Source organism: Thunnus thynnus, chromosome 4, assembly GCF_963924715.1.
Source record: "Thunnus thynnus chromosome 4, fThuThy2.1, whole genome shotgun sequence".
Classification (NCBI taxonomy): Eukaryota; Metazoa; Chordata; class Actinopteri; order Scombriformes; family Scombridae; genus Thunnus; species Thunnus thynnus.
Window position 1 is genome coordinate 26,364,136 of NC_089520.1, and position 22,392 is coordinate 26,386,527.

Sequence of the window (22,392 nt, forward strand, 5' to 3'; positions counted from 1 at the left end):
GTTGTTACTTTCTATCTGTATGACAAATAAAACCAGAGTTGTGAATTTTCTTCTCAAGAATTTCATCTAACTCATACTAAATTAAACCTAGAGGCCAAACAGGTAGAGGACTGTCTTACTCACCTTGTTTTCATCTTGAACGTTTCACTTTGTTTTTTTTTGTTTTTGTATCAGCCTGTTTGTTAAAATGTTTCATTTGCATTTTCATGCTGTAAAATGAAACTACTTTCCTAGCTTAATCTGGTTTTGCCAGCAGTCATCACTACATATAGGACACATACTGTATAACAACAGCATAAAATAAGAAAGATTCCAAACCTAATGAACAAAAAAAAGCTACTTGCTCCACATAGTTATAAATAAGATATTCATGAGTAAAAATACTTGATGTCACACATATATTAGGAACTGCAGTCACAGAAACATATTTTTACCTGCACCTCATGTCCTATTCAGCACCACTGAATAGGACATGAGCAAGCATGCCATTAGCATTGGATAAATCTAGTTAATTCCCAACCTTGATGTTATATACAACGACTGCTTCGCTGGCTCTGTCTGCTGGGTGGTTTATTGGCAGGAAAAAACATTTGCTACCTAGATTAGCCTGTGCACTTGCAAAGAGGATCACTGACTAGGAGGTGAGGCGATGCTATTTGACTGACTGACCTGAATTTGGCTCCATGATGAACACATCTTGCGCCATGGGAAAAATAACTTTCCTCCTCGCACAAGCTGATTCCAGCTCCATTAGTCACATTATGGCACTTCTCTCTGCAATCTGCAGTGGTGATAGTGGTGGAAGGGTGTGAGCTGCCCTTTTGCAAAAGATGCTGTAAAAAAAAACAAACTGCTGTGACTCAAGAGGTTGCAAAAGTAAATAAAATGAAAATTTGAGATGTTGTGTAGGCGCTTTGATGTAAATGTGGGGGGTATTCTATCAATTCTTTTAAAATACACTGTCCTCTCTGTGACCACTGGTGAAATTTATTACATAGCTGCTAAATGTTTCTAGGTTTTCCAGCTAATTTTCTCACTGAGGGGTTTTTCCTCCTCAGTACAAGGGCCCAGTTTCCCAAAAGCATCTCAGGGTTATAACCATATTTGTTCAGCTAATGTTTCCACTGGCATGTTTCCATCCCAAGATGAGTGTTATGCATGCTGAGATACTTTGGAAAGCAGGTCCAGGTCGTGTGCCAGTGCTTCATTTGACATGAAAAGGCATTTGGTTACACTTAGACCCAGTGGTATTTGCTCCTGCAGAGCATCTCAACACCGGGAACTGCTTTCTTTTCAGATACTTGCGATCATATAGAGTACTCTCAAGAATCAGTAAATATATGTAAGAACAGAGAGCACAAAAAAACATTCAACATTCAAATGGGACTGAGACCGAATGAAAGTGACCGGAATGTAAAAGAAAAAAAGCCCTCAGCTGTAGAATGTAAAATAGAGCAAGTTTTGACAATAGTAGAGGAGGAATATTATGAAGGCAGCCTTCCTTGCTTCCCTGGGAGAGTTTCATGGAGTGCTTTCTCACTGTGATAATGAAATGACCTGGCCTGCACTGCTCCACTCTCTCTCTCAAAGACACATCTGCCAGACAAGGGTGAAAATGAGAAAATCCTACCTCCTCTCCCGAGTTTCGTAAAGCATACTTTCAATATTCTTTTTCACAGACAATGATGGGAGTGTGAGTGACTGTGCACGCCTGTGTCCTTGTCAGTGTTGTGTGTTGCTGTAGCTGTGCGCGCATGCATTAGTCTGTGTGTGTGGCTCGTGTGTGGATGCTTGCACTGTCTTGAGCAACTGGTAATAGACTGTATTTGAAGCACATTTGACATAACAAGGTACTCTACAGATATTCAGCGGATAGAAATCCCATACAGTTGTCATCGTAATATTGTTTTTGTAACTTCATTTTTTGTGGTTTGCACACGGTGGAATCAATACAGTAAGCAGCAAAACTCAGATCAAGGACTCCAATTTTGTCCCATTTCAAGGTAGAATCCAATATAGCAAACTATAGTCCCACACTGTTTTCAGCTAATCTTGTGGGCCTCGCTAGACATTCAGGTCGTACTAGACTGATTCAGAAGAATGACTCACCAGTTTGGTACAGCACAGACTGCATGCAGACCATGTATTCCCTCAGCTTCTAGTTAGCAGGGAATCTATGGCAGCACTGAAGCAGAGCGCTGTCATTGAGTTACATAATCAACAGAGGAGTGTAGCAAGTGTGTGTGTGTGTGTGTGTGTGTGTGTGTGTGTGTGTGTGTGTGTGCGCGCGCACGCCCGTGCATTTGTGTAGCTGCAGTTCTTTTTGAGCTGTCGATCATGTGGCACACCAAGGCCACTCGAACACAAGGCTGCTGAGGTGGACTTTCAGCAACAATGGAGCTTAGCCTGTGTGTGTATGTGTATATGTGTGTGTGTGTGTGTGTGTGTGTGTATGTGTGTAAGTGTGTGTCCATGTGTGCACTCGCTAGTGTTTTTAAAGGCATATGCGTGGATGAATAGGCCGACGCATTTACAAGGCTGAGGAGAAAAAAAGCACACTACATGCAAGGTATTAGGTGTGCACACTGAGAGATGAGCCAATTTACTGCACATGTTGACTCACAAGGATACATTTACATAGTGTCTATTCTGTGTGTGTGTGTGTGTGTGTGTGTTCATATGTATCCCGTTGTAGGCTTCCATGCATGATTGGATGCATAGGCCTATTTGTGATTTTACATGTTTGTGTATGTGCCAGGCTAATGTGTATAAGCATGTGTGTCTAGTCGTGTAAGCTTACATACTTGTGTATGTGTGTGAGAACATGTTTGTGCATGTATATCTGCATCTCAGTCTCTTTTTGTGTAAATGTAGATGTTTTTTTTTTCCCCTCATGCCGGCATTAGACTAAAGTGAGCTTGTTGTTTAGTCTGTGTATTGTATTGGTTCTGCTGCTCAATGCTGCCATCTGGCTTTGGCCACAGCACCACCACAGACATCCTAGGGGAGCTATCCGTGCTAGTCAGCGTCTGGTTTTAACAACTGTTTTGGGATCAGTTGTCCAGTGGGCTGGTGCTAACTCACCCTATTATGAGCAGGATGATAAAACTGACCTTGAAGCAGTTTATGGGGCCGGGATAATGGAAACCACTGATAGAAAGCCCATGAAACTCCACTCAGCTTTCAGTGACAAAAGAAAATAATAGTTTAACCACTTAACATTATTTTGAAGTGAATGTAAAAATTTATGAGCAGACACACTGCGTGTTGCTGCTCAACCAGCAATGACGAATGAAGAAATGTACTGATTAACCTGTGAAGTCGCTTCATTGGATTACAGATGTTTAAACAAAATCAAGAATTACAGATTTAATAAAAATTAGCTTCAAGTTTTAGTTCATAAATGAAAAAAAGTGTTACAGTAAAATCTCAATGCAGAGTGAAATGAAAACTGTGAAAATTAAACATTCCTCAGAGGGTCAGCGCTGGCATATACTGTGCAGGTTAAGACCAATGCTTGCATATAAAACCAGTGGAGGTGGAACACAATTAGGTCAGATTGAGGCCAGACCATTTGTATGGGTCACAGTAAAAGCGTTCATATGTATGCAGGCTTATAGGCCCCGTGGGAGCATTGGGCTGACCTTGTCCCATACTCTGATCTATGTCCTCATCTCCCCCTATGTCCTCTCTCCTCATTCCTCCCTCTGTCTCTCCTCTTTCCTCCCACACTTCCTTTTTTTATAACCACATTTCTCTCCTTTCAAACACCCCCTCTTTTTTCTTTTTTCTTTTTTTTTACTGTTTTCAATTAGTTTCTCTTCCTTCTCACCCTGTTTGGTTTCACCCTTCTTATGATCACAGTCTTTCCTATCAAACACTTTTTTTATTCACATCCTTATTTCTCTCTTTTACTCATTTTAAGTCCTCCTTTTTTTCTATCCATTCCCCATTTTCTTTATCCCCTCGCCTCCCTTTTTCCATATCAACAGCCAGTCTGATAAATAATGCATCACAGTACATTAAAAACATTAGTAGGGTTCTCTTGGCTGTCAAAGAGAGGGAGGAGACGAGAAGGAAAGGGTGAAGGTCCGAGCATTAATTGCGTTTGCATCATGACATTGTGTCCTCGCGCTCAAAGGCTTTGCCTTTGGTGAATCATCTGAATGCTGGCCGATTCATTAATATGATGACTGTATCAGCAAACTCAAAAGAAAAGATTTAATGACATTTAACAAAACACTGATGCTGCATCACACAGAACCTTGACCTTTCCCTCCTCCCCTTTCATCCTCCTTTTTCTCCATCTTCTCCTCTCCTCTCGAACCTCCCTTCCTTCCCTCCATTACTCCTGGCAGCGTGGCGATTGGCATTATTAAAAATTGATTGGCGGCGAGCGTTTAGCAGGGTGGCGAGGCGGAGAGGAAAGGTTTGACAGGCAGGAGTGAAATGAAAGGAGGGCCTCAGCGGACACACTGTGGAAAGGTCTCACTGGGGGACAGACAGTGTGTGTGTGTGTGTGTGTGTGTGTGTGTGTGTGTGTGTGTGTGTGTGTGTTTGGGGGGGGGGGGTTGCACTTGTATGTACAAGCTTGTGTGTGAGGCGAGGCTAAGAGGAAATTGTGCAAGAACATTTTGTAGTTAGGCTTAAGAGTTTGAAAATCCATACATACTATATTCCTACTATGTGTACATGGTATGTGTTTGCTGTATGTCTGTGTGTGTGTGTGTGTGTGTGTGTGTGTGTACATCCACAACAATATATCTGAATACACAAAGTCCACTTAAATCACATCATGATAGCACATGAGCATCCAGAGGCAGACACAGAGATGAAACACAGTCACAGTAGCTCTGCTGCTGAGTTACCTCTCTACCATCCTCCTGCCATCCCTCTTTCTATCATTCCCTTCACCCCTTTGCCTATCCCCCTTTCCAACCCTTCTTTCCCCTTTCATCTCAGATCAAACAATATTTCCAACCAATATTCCCAACCAGCTATCCCCCCAGTGGCTGTAAGTGCTACAGCTTTGGAGATTTTCAATACACTTTACCAGCAATTTGGCTGAGTGATCCTAAAAAAAGTTATTTTTGGGAAGGGAGGAGTAAAAGCATGTGCCGTTACATGATGCTAACCGGTTTCTTTGTCTCTTGTTTTCTTCTTTTTTTCTCTTCTTTCTCTATTATTTGTCTGGCTTTCCTCTCTTCGCTTCTCTTTCTCTGTGTAACAGATGAACAGACCTATCCAAGTGAAGCCAGCAGACAGTGAGAGTCGAGGAGGTACTGTATTCTCTTCCTTCCTTTCCTCCCCCCCTTCTTCCTTGCTACCTTCCTCTTTCTCCCTTTGTTCTAGCCCTACAAACATACTGCCTGTGCGTATCAGCCTCACCATTATCTGTCCCATTACACGATGCCCTGTACCCCGACGCAGGCTGACAGTGCGGCCTGGCCGGACCCTCCAGTATTCAGAACACATTATGTAAACAGCGTTCCTCCTCGCCAGCGTTGGCCAGCATGGCCTCTAGCTCCTTTCTTGGAGTTTCATCATATGCACTGATGCATGCACATGCACGGACATACACACTAACACGCGTGTCTTGTCATGCTTGAGGGGAAAACAGGTCACTTCTTTTTGTCACACACCTTTAATAACATTCTCGGCACTTAGCAAATCCTATTTGACTAATGTCATAAGTTCGTACCAACCGAACATGCCGCCAATTCAAACGACAAATGAAAGTAGATGTCTAGTCTGGTATTTTGTGTGCGTCGCGCTGTATTGACAGCTGCGACAGCTTAAAGCACATCTTCTATGTCTAGACATGTAGTGACCTGCTCCTGACATCAATCAATGGACTGTACAAGAGAAGATTGATGCAGTTTGACCGTTTTTGGCCGGAGTCTTTCAAAGTTTGTAGTTTTTAATATAATTGGCACCAGAGCATTTCTTCAGCCACAAGACAGAGGGAGAGAAGGAGGCAAAAAAAAAAGAAGAGCATGCAAGGACTTGAAGGTTGATAAGCAGAAGCAGAAGGGCTGAGAAAGAGGTTATAGCCCGTAAAGAAAAAAAACTAAAAACGGAAAGGAAGAGAGATTGTGCGACATCCTCTTCTATTTAGTTTGGTGGCTCTCTGAGTATGATTGATGGAGTGGGAGGGAAGAGAGGTGAGCACTGAGCGTGAGGAAGCAAAGTGAGGGCAATGCAGGACGTCCATACCTTTGTCTGTTTTTGGGGTCTGTCTGCCTCTGTAGATACTGTTTGTCCTCAGCCCACTTCTACCCACCTCATCTATTCTCCACACTCCTATTTTTGCAAGATTATTTGTATCTATTTCTTTGTCTGTCTCTATCCCTTAGATTTTCTTTGTAATTCAACGTTAGACATTGTACTGTCATTTCTAATAGCAGTGGTTGAAAAAGTATTCAGATTCTTTACTTAAAGGTCACATATTATACTCCTTTTCAATAAGTTAATATGGGTCTCTGAGGTCCCCAAAACATGTCTTTGAGGTTTCTTTGCTGAAAATACCACTGAGATTATGCATTCTAGCATGTCTCTATACCCCTCTGTTTCAGTCCTGTTCTCCATGGGCTGTTTCTGCGTCTATGCAAATGAGCCGCTGCTCCCCACGCCCCACTCAGGAACTGTTTGACTTTCCAGCCGCGATACAATGTGAGATTATATGACTGCAACACTGTTAACAGTATTCATATTCATACTGCAACTGCAACGGAGCTGCAGTAGCTTCACTAATACTTGTATTACAGTAATGCTAAGTGTATCTGTGGACCAGAATGGACATATTAGCCTCGGCTTGACATTACAAACACTTTACATACAGTAGCAGGCCACTACAGCTTTATGGACTGAGCAAGTAGCTGCTGGGTGCTAATCCAAGTTACACAACGTTGCCAAGCAAAGGAATTCCTGCGGTTTGAACATTTCTTTTTCACATGTGTATCATTACCTTCATGGCATGTCTATCATCTGTACATTTACATAACGTTACAGCAGCAAAACATAACACCTAATGTGTAACAACAAAGCTAGCTGGGCTAGCACTGGAGTATAAAGTTCCACAAAAAGCAACATGACAAAACAGTTACCACTATCCAACCTGCTACTGTTGTTATCTAGTTGGCTTCAAATGAGGCTTAACGATCACACACTTTCTCTTGACTGTCACTCAACAGTAGTCCAACATTGCTAGCCATATTAGCCATGCAACATGCTAACACCAAGTTCAGCAGGCTAACCTGCTAAATAAACAGTAAAACAGCATAAAACATGGCAAAACTTGCAGCTCCAAGTTTGAGGTCGGGTCACGGACAGCCAGTATCGATCTATCACAAACACATAAAGTACAACTGTTTTCCAGTCGTTGTAGGGACACTTCCATCAAAAATATAGTGAATCCAACAGGTGTTCACTTCCTCAGATGCTGGGAGGACATAAAGACTGTTGTATTGGTTCTTGAAGCAAACAACAAAACTTTGATTCAGTAGGTTTCAGTGGTTGGGGACTGTCAGCCTGCTGGGGGGAGGTCTATGTTAAACAGATCCCTTTATGATGTCATAAAGAGAGCCAAAACATACATTTACTGAAAGATGGAGCAGGAGAAGAGAGGATGTTCTTTTCTCATAGTTTGGGGGTCTGTAGACACACCGTGGATATATATTTATGCTGAAAAGGCATGAAAAAGTGAATTTTGCATAATAGGTGACCTTTAATCAGCAAAATGTAGTATCAAAGTAAAAGTACTTGTTCTGCAGATAAATGTCCCTGTGAGTGATATTTCATTATATATTAGACTCCTAATACTGATGCATCAATAAAAGCAGCATTTTACTGTCGTAGCTGGCCGAGGTCGCTCTACTTTTAAATGTTTTATATACAGTTAGGCACTTAAGTCCAGTGGATTCCAACATTAATAGTTGGCTCCCTTCTGTGGGTCACAAAATAAATCTGACGGGTCGTGAAATGATTAAAGAAGTTGGAAATAAGAAAAAAATCAATCAAATATCAGTTTTGCTCTACTGTGAATTTGGATAATTTCACCTCTTTGGGTCTTGAACATTCATTTGAATAAAACCATCTGATAAGTTTAGAGAGGAAATCACTCTTTGGTGTAACTCATAGACATCTGAAACATTACAAAAGGGGCTCCAAATAAGCACTGCTTTTTGTAAGGAGTTGGAGCCGCTGCTTTAATCTTTTTTATAAGTTTATATGTTTTTTTTAATGTAAATTCTTGATCTGAAAAGCAACTAGTAACTAATGTCAAATAAATGTAATGGAGTCAAAAGTACAATATTTCCATATGAAATGCAGAAGAGTATTTGTATAAAGTAGCATACAATGGAAATACTCAAGTAACACTTGAGTAAATATACTTCATTACTTTCCATCACTGACTGATTCATAATGTTAAGGACAAAGGAACAGTTAAAAGGTGCAATTGATAAAGCCGTAAAGAAAACAAACATACTATAAGTGCAGCAAAAATAAGTAATGAGATGAGATACAAATACGTTTTATGATTCCTTGGTAATACTTAGTAACACTCCTGCCCTAGAGGGAAATCAGGGAGAGTCATTGTCATATGCTGTCTGTGTGTTTTAGAGAGCTTTGCATCGTTGTTGAGACTCTAAGTCTTCTTGGTGTATATTGATTTGCTCTCTAGCTGAATATGAGTGTGTGAATATAAGTGTGTGTGCATGTGCGTGTGAGTGTTTGTTAACAGTCCTTTCCCAAAGAAAGATGTAATGTTTATTGGTGTCTTCCCTGGGGAACTGTAGGCTTTGGCCACCAATGAGGTGTGTACTGTCTGTGTGTGTGAGAAGGTGGGGCGGCAAACATTTCAAGATTTGTGCGTGAATGCGTTCGTTCGTTCGTGCGTGCGTGTGTGTGTGTATGGGTATGTGTGTGTCCTCTACCCCTGATGTGCGCTCCACTCTTGTAAACACCCCCCCTCCACCCACACCCCCACTCCCCGGTGCAAGGCCAGAGCGCAGATTAGTCTTGTTGACTCGGCAAGGACACCCTGTCAGGCACAGGCAGTGGGGAACGGACCCTAAGCACGCAGGCACACACACACACACACACACACACACACCTACACACACGTTAATTTGCAGAGCGTATTCAGAGGCAATTGCACCGAGGCTCATTAATTTCCCAACATATACATCCATTTCCACAAAGCTCCGATTCTGCGTAACGTAAAAACAGACTGCCTTGCACACCGACACATCTGCTACTGTTGTGCCCTAACACGCTTTCACCGTCTGCCTCACGATTTCCCTCAAACACTTATTCTGTGACTCAATCACAGTGTCATGTGCTGACACTAATGAACCAATCCTGGACCTCAGTCTGCCTATATTGTATTAATGCCAATACATGTATAATTTTTATCTGATTATATCATCCTCTGATTCATTTTGAGAGCAAAAGTTTGTTTGCAGAAACTTTTGAAAAAGACATTTAGTTTAGGCTTATGTGCTGCTTTCAGAGACTTTTCAGTAAATGTTCTTAAATTATTCCCCCAAGATAGAAAAAGACAGTCGTTGCCATGTGCAAAATAGTGGTTGCTATGTGTTTATAAATGAGAACCAACAAATATTATAAATTGGTGCCATATGTCTGGATGTTTTTTCTTGATTTAACCCGGTCCAGAAAGCTGCACAAAAATGTGTACCATGCCTTCAGTGTAACAACAGGTTATCCTCTCCTCCAACCTCACATTTATGTAGCTGTTTACTGGATTCAGCATAACCTTAACCTTGCGTATTACTTGTTATTTTTTATAATATATTTATTCGTTTCACAGTGCAACTTGCTGTCTCATTATTGTGGAACAGGCACTGGCATCCTGTCTGTGATGCACATTTAATCATACTAACAAAATGTGTGGCTTTATGTAAATGTAGCCCCCTGGAAAGACTTTCTGTGGCCTTACCTGAGACTTCAGTTACAGTTTAATCATGTCTTGACCCGAGGAAAGGCACACTGTCACATCTGTCTTATTTAATACCTGTGACAGGCACAATTCCTTACATACAGGTAGGAGTTTTAAATGATTGATGTGTAATAATTGGCTGATGGTGTGACAAGCCAGACCCATGGATTGGCACACAAGCTGATGTTAGTTTACATTAGATATCATATCCCACATTATATCTTATATCATACTTAGTATGTTCTATGAAAATAAATGTGTCTTTAACATTTACAATGCCTAAAGTTAAGTGGAGAGATAATTTTGTTCATCTCCCATGTTTAGAAATACTTAAAGGTAGAGTCAGTGATTCTGGAGAAAGATTGTTCAATACACTTTTTGTCAAATTCAGCAAATATCTTCTCACAGTCCGCTAGTTGTCCATTCTGTGTGTGAGCTGAAAAAAAAATCTGGTGTTCATAAATGGGAAATAAATAAAAGACCGAGCAACACAACACTACACCAGCCAATGAGCAACAGGGGGCATTCATGCTCGTGCACAAGACAGGGGGAAGTCATCAAAGCAGCTGTCTGTGTGAGGACATGACAGTCTGCCATCTCCAGCACCCACTGAATGGTAGGCAGGCAGCTGTTTAAACCACATATAAATATCCTGCTGTTTATGTGTTTTCAACTTATTAACCATATTAATAAATCAATAAATACAAACACTGTCGATTTCTTCCCGTGGAGCCAACTTGGTTCAGTAAATTTCTGCTGTCAGTCAGTCTGGTGAAGGCAGTTTGTCCAGCCGCTGTCCTCTCAGCTCTCCAGGAGCTGCAGCTGACAGACGGCTGCCTCTATGGACAGAGACACTGAACGCAGGTCGAGTGAGAAGTGGGGAGGCTGCAGAGAGGCGGAGAGTGTGGATGGACTCTTGTGCTCACATGAGACTAATTTTTTTTCCTGCTTTTGATAACGTGTGAGAGGAACAGAAATTACTCTACAGCTGATTTCTCTTTTGGACGTTGCCATGGCAATACGCGTCCATGAATTTGGGGGGCGGAACTTCTGAAGGGGCGCGAAGGGAGGGGTGTATTTGTTTGGGTGTTTAGTTCAAATATCAACAATCTCTCTCCAGAATAATTGACGCTACCTTTAATTATAGCTATACTACACTTCTAGTATGACATGTTGTAGACTCTCAAATCCAACCAACTCAAGTGTATTTTGCACGGGGTAAAAAGCACCGCCACCACACAGACCATTCAGTCCCATCTGGTGGTACTTCCAATTTGGCTCGGCACTCCACCTAACTAATTCAGCAGTGTTCATGTAGTGGGTAATCCAGTGAGGGATTGGGTCCTTAACACTGCGCTAGCGACTAGCTAGTCAGGATATCTGTGTGGAGTACAGCGAGATTTGGGTTGGAATAGCGTAAACTTAATGTCCACTGATAAGCTTGTTGCTGTTGGAGAAATAGAAGCAGCTGGTGACTTCATGTGTATGTGAGGAGCCATGTGGCTAGCTACAGCGTTTCCAAGCCAACAGTGGTGTTAGCAGTAACAAAGACAGCAGTGCAGGGAGCTCTGGCTACTATAAATTGGGAGAAATGCAAAACACATAACGCTGTGCACAAAGATTGGTGGGTTGGTGAAAGTACAGGTGTGTCTGGCTGCCATAAACAAATGAGCAGGACTATTAACATCTATTCATTCTCTGGTTCACATGTGCACTTTGGCACAAAAAGCATTATACTTGCTAACAGTACAGCAGGAAAGAGTTGCCTAAAACAGAAAGAAGATTGCTTCACGTTGATTGGTTTTGGCATCATCACAGGCACAGTTCAGACAGTATGGAGCAAGATGCTACACACAATCACAACACCGACTCACTACTGTCAAGAAGACTAGTTTCATATTAGCCTCTTATCAAAAATGTTAAGACAAACGGGTTGAAAGCTAATTGTAAATAATTAGCCAGTAAAAATATTTTTGTCACTAACTATGCACTAACACACATTTATTGCAGACACAGGCCAAGCAAGCACTATTAAATATGATATGAAGGCGCACCATGATGTTACCATCAGGCAACTTTGCCATGCTGTACTATGATGATCTGTGACCCATGCAGGCATCATGCCACTCTTGTGTTCCTATAAGGACAGAGACTGCACAGAAAATGATTTTGTTTTTCTCAGTCCTAGGTAAAAATTCCCTACAAATTTGTAATGGAAACACAGCTCATTAGATAAGAAATTCCAAATCAAATATTCAAAAACTGCTCTCTAACGCAGACTTGTGAAAACATCCTCTGGGACACAGTAACTCAGTTTAAACTACACATTGTACTACAGACATTGTTTAGCAAGCACCATCTAATAATGAAATGAGCGAGGACTGCATCATTAGTGCCACTAGATTTAACAAATTTTACATGTATGGGTGTACATGTATTGTTATGGTTATTCTGTTGTTATAATTGCTATGCAATCATTACTTTATATAGGGATCAAGTGGCTATGTGTTAACAGTTAACAGTCACCAAACTCACAGTTCTTCGCAGCCTTACGGAGCATTTTAGCAGATTTCAGCTGTTTGTTTTGGTTTTACAGCCCACAACTTTACAATTTGGGTCAGTCTCATCAACTACATTTCCAGACGCAGCAAGAAGCTGTTCTCAGTTGAAATGATCCCACTGTACACTATCTGCTCAGCACCAAACAGCAGAGAGAAGAAGTGAGTGACTAGCATGTGAACATAATGAAGCATTTAGCAGCTAAACAGTTTTCTGAGGAGACCAAAACAGAGCTTAAAGGAGAGTGAATGTTGGACTTGCATTCATTAGATGTCTATCCGGATCAACTTTATAAGGTTATAATATGTCAAATATGTATGCGATGTTCAGTTTGTTGGTGAGTGACCAAAAAGGGAAAAAAAATCTGATGAGTGCTGCTTTGCTGAGATCTAAAGATGTGTTTGTAACATGAATAAATGGGTGAATAACACGTCATCTTGCATAATTTGCATTACGAGATTTGTTGCATTTCATGATATAACAAAACTTCTCACTGCTGAACATAAATACTGCTATTTCAGGGAACAAAGCGTGTATATCAAAAGGCATCTCTGATCCTCTGATGGTGACCTATTCCTTTTCCTTTTAGAAGACAGAAAGCTTTTTGTGGGCATGCTCAACAAGCAACAGTCAGAAGATGACGTGCGGCGCCTTTTCGAGTCCTTCGGCAGCATCGAGGAATGCACCATCCTCAGAGGTCCCGATGGAAACAGCAAAGGTGAGTTTATAGCTGTTTGTGACTTTGAGCCAGCAGAGTTTTTCACAGGCTACTGCACAAAAATGATTTGGCCTTTCAAAGTTGGTGACTTTGCAAAGTTCTCCTTAACCACTCCATGTTGAGTGGAGTCAAAGGGGGTTATTTCACAATCATCAGATGAGTGGTTACATAAGAATATTGTAGATTCTGTAAATTTCAACAGTAAATGCCATCGTAAAGCTTTGTCCACAGGGATGAGAGATATAAACCACCGACTCTTTACAGATGAACCCTATTAACCTTATGAGTCAACCTACATCACTCTGATAAAGAGAAAAAAACTTAAGTCAACCTCCTTATTAACCACTGGGCTTCATGTCATGCCAGAAAAATGTCCTTTCAAAATGTAGTCAGAGTGCTACACAAGTTCACTGCATGAAGTTCATCAGCGAGCTTAGCAGCCAATCAATGTGGCCCGATGATAACTAAGCCTGATGATTACAGTGGGCTTGATCATTCTGATTCCTCCGTGAAGCTCCATTAACAAGGCCTCATCAGCCAGCTTACTCGGCTAAGTGGGCTTTAGCTCAATAATTACTGGGAACTTGATCATTCAAATTCATCAACGGGGCTTGTCAATAGTAAGCGACACCAGAATGCTGTGGCATTTTAAGCCCCATCAGAGGATCCCAAAGTTGTTAATGGTGTCAGAGTAGCATGTTTAACTCGCTTATTGAGCGTCAATCAACACCGATCCAACCTTCCTCAGCAAAGAGGGCTTTGTTTACTACATGTTTGTGGCTGTAATGCTGTACAAAGTTTATCCTGTGTGGAAAAAAAAAAAACATGTTACTTGTCTTGTGACCGGCAATCATTTCCTGTAATACTGTGATATTCGTTGCAGAAAACTTTCTCCTTTTAGTTCTCCACTGTCTCTTTTCCCCCTTACTCATTTTCTCCTCTTACTCTTCTTAGGCTGTGCTTTTGTAAAATACTCTTCTCATGCTGAAGCTCAGGCAGCCATCAGTGCACTACACGGCAGCCAGACAATGCCTGTGAGTAACTGTGTGTGTGAGCATGTGGATTTATGTGAGAGAGGTGAGTCACATAGAGAGATGAGTCACATAGCACTTAATTACCTTCTAAAAAGTTATACTTTATTAATCCCAGTGAGGAAATTTGTCCTCTGCCTTTCACCCATCAGGGGCAAACTACAGCTTTGAGGCTGTTGGCTTTGCAGGATATACGGGAGGGGTGGGAGAAAATCAGAGCACATGTAGGAAACTCTACACAGAGATTTTAGTCAGTCTTAGTGTGATTCAAATGCAGGACCTTGTTGCTAAAAGTTGCCAGTGCTAACTACTCAGCCTCTTCTTTGTCTTGTCTTTGTCTTCTTTTGGTCAGAGAAATTAGGCAAATGCAGTGTTTATATCATTTTAAGTGTGTGCAAGTCCAAACAGAAGCTTATGTCATGTGTCCATCGGTAGACACTAACATGTATTGCCTGGCACTTGTGTGTTTTTTATGTGTGTGTGGGTGGATGGGTGGGTGCACAGGGTGCCTCATCCAGTCTGGTGGTGAAGTTCGCAGACACGGATAAGGAGCGCACCATCCGCCGCATGCAGCAGATGGCTGGTCAGATGGGCATCTTCAACCCTATGGCCCTGCAGTTTGGAGCCTATGGAGCCTACGCTCAGGCAAGACACCCTGCAAAATGTCTTTTTTATCCACAGTTATTTATTCAATGAACCACGGAGATTAAATGGAGTGCTCAAGCCTAACTCACACATGAATTTGGAAAAACAAAAAAGATGATCAGCCTCCAATAATAATCTCTACTGGATATAGATGTGATGTGAAATGTCTGTATTCATGTTAACGTGAAACAATTTACTGTACATAATTTAGTACGCATGAGGTGCACATTTTGTACAATTCAATACTCTGAACTTACTGACTTATACTATAAGTATACGATAGGTTCACATTTTTTTAAGTTTGTCCTAAAACAATAGTCAGGTTCATATGAACATGGAGACATTGCACCAGTTCATACTGGCCATCAAGAGATCTCTTCCTAACATGGTGCCAATGGAAATACTTGTTACGAGGGATGGAGCAGGTGAACCCAAGTGCAGACACTCAATGGTGAGGAGACACAGATATGATAGAAATAAGGTATTTATTGTAAAGGCTGGGGAAAGGAAATGCAGACCTGGGGAAGCTTGGGCTGGAAGCTGGGAAACTGAGGCTGAGGCTTTGGCTTGGGAGTCACTCGGAAGGGAGAACAGGATGCAGGAAAGACGGGCGGAGTTGCTCTGGAGGGCGACCAGGAGGTAGGACAGATGGACAGAGTCGATCTGGATGTCGACCAGACGGCTTGAGTGCAGGAAAAGAGACCGGCGACTGGAGTACAGGACTGGAGTCCAGTGGCTGGGAGACAGACAGGTAAGCCGGTATAGCACAGGGACAGGAGACTGCTGCATCTCGGCAGGAACATGGGACTGCTTTAGCTCAACAAGAACAGGGGACTGCTGTAGCTCAGGAACAAGCTGGGTGTTGGCAGGGGCGGCTGACGGCTCGGGAACAGGAACAGGCCAAGCATCGGTGGGGCGGCCGACGGCTCGGGAACAGGCTGGGCAGCAGAGACTCTGTGGCGCTCAGGGAGACACAGGATCATGACAATACTAGGGGACAAAATCCACAGTCCTTGTTTGTTCTGTTCAAAAATACATTCCAAAGTTTATCTGAAATAAATATAAGGCTTCAGTAGTCTGAGTTAATCAAATCATGTGGGTATTTTCTTTGTGTTTGTCTTTTGAGTAAAGATTTCCCTTTTTGTGCTTCCCCAGTGTTTCCATGCTGTGCTGCAGTGGAAGGATAATAACACAAAGATGGAATTTGATAACTAAAAAGATTGTAACTTTGAAGATATTCTCTTGATTTGTTGAACTCAGACTACTGAAGCCTCATTTTAACTTCAGCTACATTTCAGACTGTGTTTTTGCACAGTATGAGGACTGTGGGTTTTGCCCCACATCATTAGGAAGGGATCTCTTTATGGCCAGTATGAGTAAATACCGTATGTACTTCTGGGCACTTGAAAAATTGTGAACATGTCCTTTAACTTAATAACCTCTAATTCTTTTTCCTGTTTCCTTTTATTAATCTTCATCGTCCTTATAATTGCAATCCCCTCTACTTTGTAGGTGCAGCAGCAGGCGGCGTTGATGGCGTCCGTAGGCCAGGGGGGCTACCTCAGTCCAATGGCAGCCTTTGCTGCTGCCCAGATGCAGCACATGGCCACCATCAATGGCCTCCCGGGAGCACCACTGACTCCCACGTCAGGTAACAGTGGTAAAAGATCAAAGATTAAAGTACCATAGTGGGTTTTCATGTGTTTTACTCTCCCAATGAAATGGCAACTATTACACTGCACATGAATTAAATGGAATTCAATCAATGCATCCTAAACCTAAACTATGTTGTAGAACAGACGTTGTTCTGTTCATTTGTGCTGCTTCACTGCCTCACTTGAACGACAAGCTAACATTACTGTAAGGCAGTTGCATTTTATAAATCAGCAAAACTTTTATCCATTATTTTTCCATCTACTGTGTCCAATACTAACTGTTTTCTCACATTAGTTCTCAAAATATTTGGTGTCATTATCTGTTGAGCTCATCTCACAACATGAGCCTAGTTTACAGATAAGGCAAAAGGGTATATAGGTCAGAGAGACAGTACACTTATAAGTTCCACCTAATGCAGAACAAGGTGCAACCTGTTGCACTTATGCACTGAGAATTTTAAATTTGAACAGATCAATGTTTTAAATTAAAATATTTCGTTTTTGATATGTTTAAACAGTAGTCCAAATTTTGAATAAAAAGTAGCAGTCCTATTAATTACAACAAGCTTTTTATCCGTATATCTGATATTTCTCTGTCAAATTTATAGATGTCAACATAACATAATGTGCATCTACATCAGAAAATAGTCCCTGAAGAAAATATTTTTTTTATATACTGAATTAAAATGTCTATGGCTTCTAAAATTCTAAACTCTAACCTGTAAAAAAAATCTAATCTAAAAAAAACTGTTTTTAAAAATAGTGGTAGTTGCAATGTAAAATATAATAAACAAAATACAGTATTTTCCTTTTCGACCTCAGTGTTTCATGGCAGAATCGAGGAACACAGTGCAGTGGATTTAAATGGACATATTTTCACACAGAATCTCTACTAGATGTTTCTTCGTAGACAAGTTGAAGGGGTGCAAATGAACATAACACAATGTGGCAATCATCTGAGAAAACATGAAACATAATCAACAGAGTATTCATTATTCTCACACAATATGTCTGAGATTAGCATCTAATGGTTGTTGTGTCACAACAAGGGCCATACTGGGACAAGAAATCAGCCCTGACATTTAGTGTCTTCACCGGCCTCTCTGACATTTGCAGAGTTACTAGGTGGCAAGTCAAAGCAAAACTTCTCCATAATGCCTTTGGGGGTAAAAATTACAGTGTTTTGCTCACTGTTTCTCTCTGTCTCCCCTTCCTCCCTCCCTGCTCACCTGTCCTGTGGCTGCAGGTGGCAGCACTCCTCCAGGCATCAGCGCCCCCACAGTGACCAGCATCCCTTCCCCCATTAGTGTAAATGGTTTTACCGGCATGCCGCCCCCCCAGGCAAACGGACAGCCCCCTGCAGAGGCTGTCTTCACCAACGGGATACACCATTACCCTGGTAAGTCTGATAAATTCAGGGGCACGTATGCAAACACACACACAACCAAACTCTCAGCGGTACAGAAAAATATCAAGCAACATATGCAGTATGCATTATAAATACACTGTTATGTTAAGCCATCAGTATAAAGCTTGAATCCTTAAAGACATACTCTGCAGTAAACACATTCATTGTAACAGGAGAGTGTGCATGCTGCCGGCTTACAGGCGTGAATAGCCTTGAAGCATGTTCAGGAGGCCGGGGCCAGACAAACGTAGCCCAAAGACAGTGAGCATGTCGACGAGATGAGTGTTTGGCAAAGGTGCTTAAGGGCTGCTGGAGCCTAAGTATGCACTTGTGTCATGAGCCGTGGCTAGTACCTCATTGGTTTTTGTCTGTGAAGAGGTGGAAGAAAAATGTTTTTCTTTTTTTTCCCCCTTTTATACTCTTGTCTCCCCAGTGTTGCAGGAGGTGGTTTTTAGGGAGGACTCGGAGAAAAACGGCTTGGGCGTGGCTCCGCGGAGTTGTTTTGGGGTTCAGGGTGGCTGCTTCCTCTCTTCTCTTTCTGAAGGTAGCACTCCCATCCTCTTCCCCGAACCCCCTCCCACCCCCCCCCACCCCCACTCTCCCTCATCCCACTTCTCCCCCTTTATTCTGGCTGGCTGAACCATTTTTCAGTGTTGATGTTAGTCCCCGGTGTGTTCAGTATTTCTTTTGGTTTTTAGTGATAGTGGGGTTATCACTGTGTGTGTGTGTGTATGTGTGTGTATGTGTGTATTTTCTCAGTAGTGTACTTAATGTGCATGTGTACAGAAGGGTATGGGTTATAAAGTGTGGCGCGGCATCTGTGGTAGTTACTAGTGTGTTTAAAGTGCAGGGAGAATTATTTTTTTACATGTTATTTTAAAGTAATTTATTATCTCCTACATGTGAAGTGACAGCAACAGGTGCATCCAGTACAGTCTTGTGAGTGTGTATTGTAATTGTCCTGTTTTACATGTTTAACTATAGTCAGGGAAATAAATGTATTTCTTATTTTATATAATTATGTTTCATAGGATGTGTGTATAATAGGTACAAGCTGTTTTCCATTCCTGTGGTGACAGTGGAGCCGTGTGTTGTATTTGTGTTTGAACTGTGGTCTTTCAAAGTTACTTCTCTGCTTTTTCTGGGGGAAAAATGAGCTACTTTTGAAATGCTTTGGAAGGAACATTAAGTAAAAAGCCCAGCAAGAGAGAGAGATTCAGAATTCAGTTACTCACACAATGAAAGCGAAGCGAGTTGACACGGCACTGTTCGGCTCTCTAACCTTTCTGCTTTTCTTCTCCTGTCTGTTCTTCTCTCCGTCGCCTCTCATTTCCTTCCCTCCTCCCTCTCATCCTTGTTATATATTACTCTCATCTTCCTCCGTGCCCTCTCCTCCCCTCCATCTACACTCTCTCTCCGTCTCTCTCCTGTTCTGTCTGTCTCATTTCTCTGTCTCTCCCCCCCCCCCCCAACACACACACACACACATATACCTCCATCCATCCATGCTCCACTCCACCTCCTTCTTCTTCTTTTTGTGTCTCTTTTGGAGCAGCTCAAAGTCCCACTGCAGCTGATCCTCTCCAGCAGGCTTATACAGGAGTCCAGCAGTATGCAGGTCTGTCTGTCACTCTCACAGCAGCACTGATCTGTGTGTGCGTTCGTGCATCTGTGAGGAATTATGCATGCGTGTGTGTCAGAGACAGAGAGAGAGAAAGATAAAGATTTGTCTTTGTTTGAATTTGAATTTTGATCATGTAACATTAAGTGTTGCTGTCGTACTACATCAATTTATTCTCCCTGCTGTTTTGTGTGTGCAACATGTAGACTCTATTGTCTGTTATCTGATCGATTGCCTGCTGTGCCCCTGCATATATCACATTGTTTGTATGTATCCATTGTGTGTGTGTGTGTGTGTGTGTGCGTGTCTGTGCGGCCCTAGTGATGACTGTTATCTGATCCACCGTGTGTGTTTGTGTGTGTGTCTCAGCAGCCTACCCCGCTGCATATGGCCAGATCAGCCAAGCCTTCCCCCACCCTCCACCCATCATCCCACAGCAGCAACGAGAAGGTAACACACACTCACACAGACACACACGCGGCACACCGTTCACCAATCAAAAGCACACATTTTACACATTTCAGGCACTTACTAAAGACAATCATACATTAATCAAACATTTAAATCTTCTCTGTTCATCCTTTGTCTAGTTGCCAATGCAGTCTTGGAATAAAAATATCCAATCCATTCACAGTCTTCACTCTGTTTTCAGGAGCAATTTAACCTCTTGCCAGTGAGCACTTTTAAAAGCAAAACATTCTGTATACTCACACCAACACAGTATAATATATCATCCTGGACTAATTAGAGAAGTCTGACTAGCTTGAACTCTAATTTTTCATCTTTTAAAACTGTCTAAAAGAGAGTTATTTAAGACAGATTGTGAAGCAAAGACTTAAAAAAGGATAATTAGAGTGTCAGGTTATGATGCAGTGGCTAGCTGGCTGTGGGGTAACTAACTTTACTACCACTACTATACAGCCGTAAACCTACTCATGAACCCAATGACCTCCAGGCTTGGGACATTCATGCTTGGGACTTTACTGCCCTCTTGTGGAAAACAAACAAAATAGTGCAAATCATTCAACAGCCATGGCATCCCACAGTTTACCATTTAACATTTAGTGGTCATTTGTAGGATACATGACTGCTGTGAATACTGAACCTATGACGTCTCCATTACAGCAGAACGCTGTCAAACCATCCGATCAACCAAAATTACATTCATTTAATGAGACAAACTGCTCTGCACTTGTCTGTTTTTGCAACTGATGATCATAAACTTGATTTCACTTGGCCTAATATTCAGAAAATGTATTTTGGACATATTTTAAAGGTGCAGTGTGTAGAATTTAGTGGCATCTAGTGGGACAGACTTGTCAGAAATGGAATATAATAATATTAATTTTATATTAATAAGTATGTTTTCATTAGCGTATAATCATCTGAAAATAAGAATCGTTGTGTTTTTGTTACATTAGAATGAGTTCTTTATATCTATAGGTCCCCTTCCATGGAGACCACCATGTTGCACCACCATGTTTCTACAGTAGCCCACAGGGCCTTTCACGTTTTTCGCGGCCACTGTGGGTTCTCCTACATGCTTGGAAGGGGAGGGGGGTGAGGGTTGGGGGGGGGTAATCAACCTCATCGCTAGTTGCCACTGAATCCTACACACTGCACCTTTAAAGTCTCTGAAAACTTGGCTTCAAATCCTAAGTAATTTTCTTCAGTATTAAGAAGTCATGACTAAATAAGCAACACTCAAGTTTAAAGTGAGGAAAAAAAACATCCTTAGATATTATTTATTAAGAATTTAATACTCAAAAACTCAGCTAACTGACTCAGCTAAGTTCATCAGGACTGTGTGGATGTGGTTTGATCAGATTTAATTGACAGTCGCCTGGAAATGCAATCAAACTGCTTCACAACTTTCATCACATTTAGATGCAAATGTTGCTAAATGCTGTTTGGTGCATGAAAGTATGTGACATCATGTTTTTTCCAGCTATTCAAAATCAGTGAGAAGAACAGAAAAAAAAAACGCAAATACAGAAATCTCTCATGTGAAATAGCTGAAACTTTAGCAAAAAAAATTGGTATTCATGTTCATTTGTAGTAAGAAGCTGCTTGATAAAATAAGTATTCACTGAGATACACTCTGGTATCCTCCTTACTTTTTTTCTCTACACCTTCAGGTGTCTTGCTGTTTTGCATTTTCTTGCTGTCACCTCTGAGTCCCCTCCTATCGTGGTCTACCTTTTTTCATTCTTACCCCCACCTTCCTCTCTCTCCTTGTCTCTCTTTCTCTGACCTTTTCCCCTTATCTCTGTTTTTCTCTCCCCCTGTCTGTCTCTCTCTCTCTGTCTCTCTCTCTGTTTCCGTGTGCAGGACCAGAGGGTTGCAACCTGTTCATCTACCACCTCCCTCAGGAGTTTGGGGATGGAGAGCTGATGCAGATGTTCCTGCCTTTCGGTAATGTCATCTCCTCCAAAGTGTTTGTGGATCGGGCGACAAACCAAAGTAAATGCTTTGGTGGGTAAAAATGAACAAAACCAAAAGATTATTGATTATTTATTGATTATTCTTTTTTACTAATCACCTTCTTTACTGCAGTCAACACCCCTCCCTAACCTCTCAACACCCCTCCCTTAAACCAAATGAAAACAAAACAGTGAGGATTTGTCTACAGTTGTGCAAAAGCAGGTTGTCACTAAAAAGAATGAATGGGTAATGAGTGTGTCTGGATTTTCTTTTAATCATTGAAGCTGTTTTCTCTTGAAGCTCTGACAAAGTTCTAATTTTGATAAATATTTCAATGACATATAATTGATAAAGCACTTAGATCACAAGT

General features: G+C 41.6%; 1 protein-coding gene and 1 long non-coding RNA gene across 2 annotated transcripts in view; one reads left to right on the forward strand and one right to left on the reverse strand.

Annotated features, from left to right (window-relative positions):
- The window catches only part of celf4 (CUGBP, Elav-like family member 4), an 88,039-nt gene that overhangs the window by 62,010 nt on the left and 3,637 nt on the right, over positions 1-22,392 (forward strand). Inside the window, exons 3-12 of the mRNA XM_067587947.1 lie at positions 5,231-5,279; positions 13,110-13,238; positions 14,193-14,272; positions 14,774-14,914; positions 16,427-16,565; positions 17,816-17,968; positions 18,411-18,521; positions 19,533-19,595; positions 19,968-20,048; positions 21,930-22,073. Coding sequence (XP_067444048.1) covers positions 5,231-5,279; positions 13,110-13,238; positions 14,193-14,272; positions 14,774-14,914; positions 16,427-16,565; positions 17,816-17,968; positions 18,411-18,521; positions 19,533-19,595; positions 19,968-20,048; positions 21,930-22,073 — 1,090 coding nt within the window. The remainder of the gene's footprint in view (positions 1-5,230; positions 5,280-13,109; positions 13,239-14,192; positions 14,273-14,773; positions 14,915-16,426; positions 16,566-17,815; positions 17,969-18,410; positions 18,522-19,532; positions 19,596-19,967; positions 20,049-21,929; positions 22,074-22,392) is intronic.
- On the reverse strand, positions 15,385-19,625 carry LOC137181873 (uncharacterized). Its single transcript, XR_010928198.1, has 2 exons — positions 19,471-19,625; positions 15,385-15,868 (listed from the first exon to the last, which is right to left on the reverse strand). It is a non-coding gene; the product is annotated as an uncharacterized lncRNA (long non-coding RNA).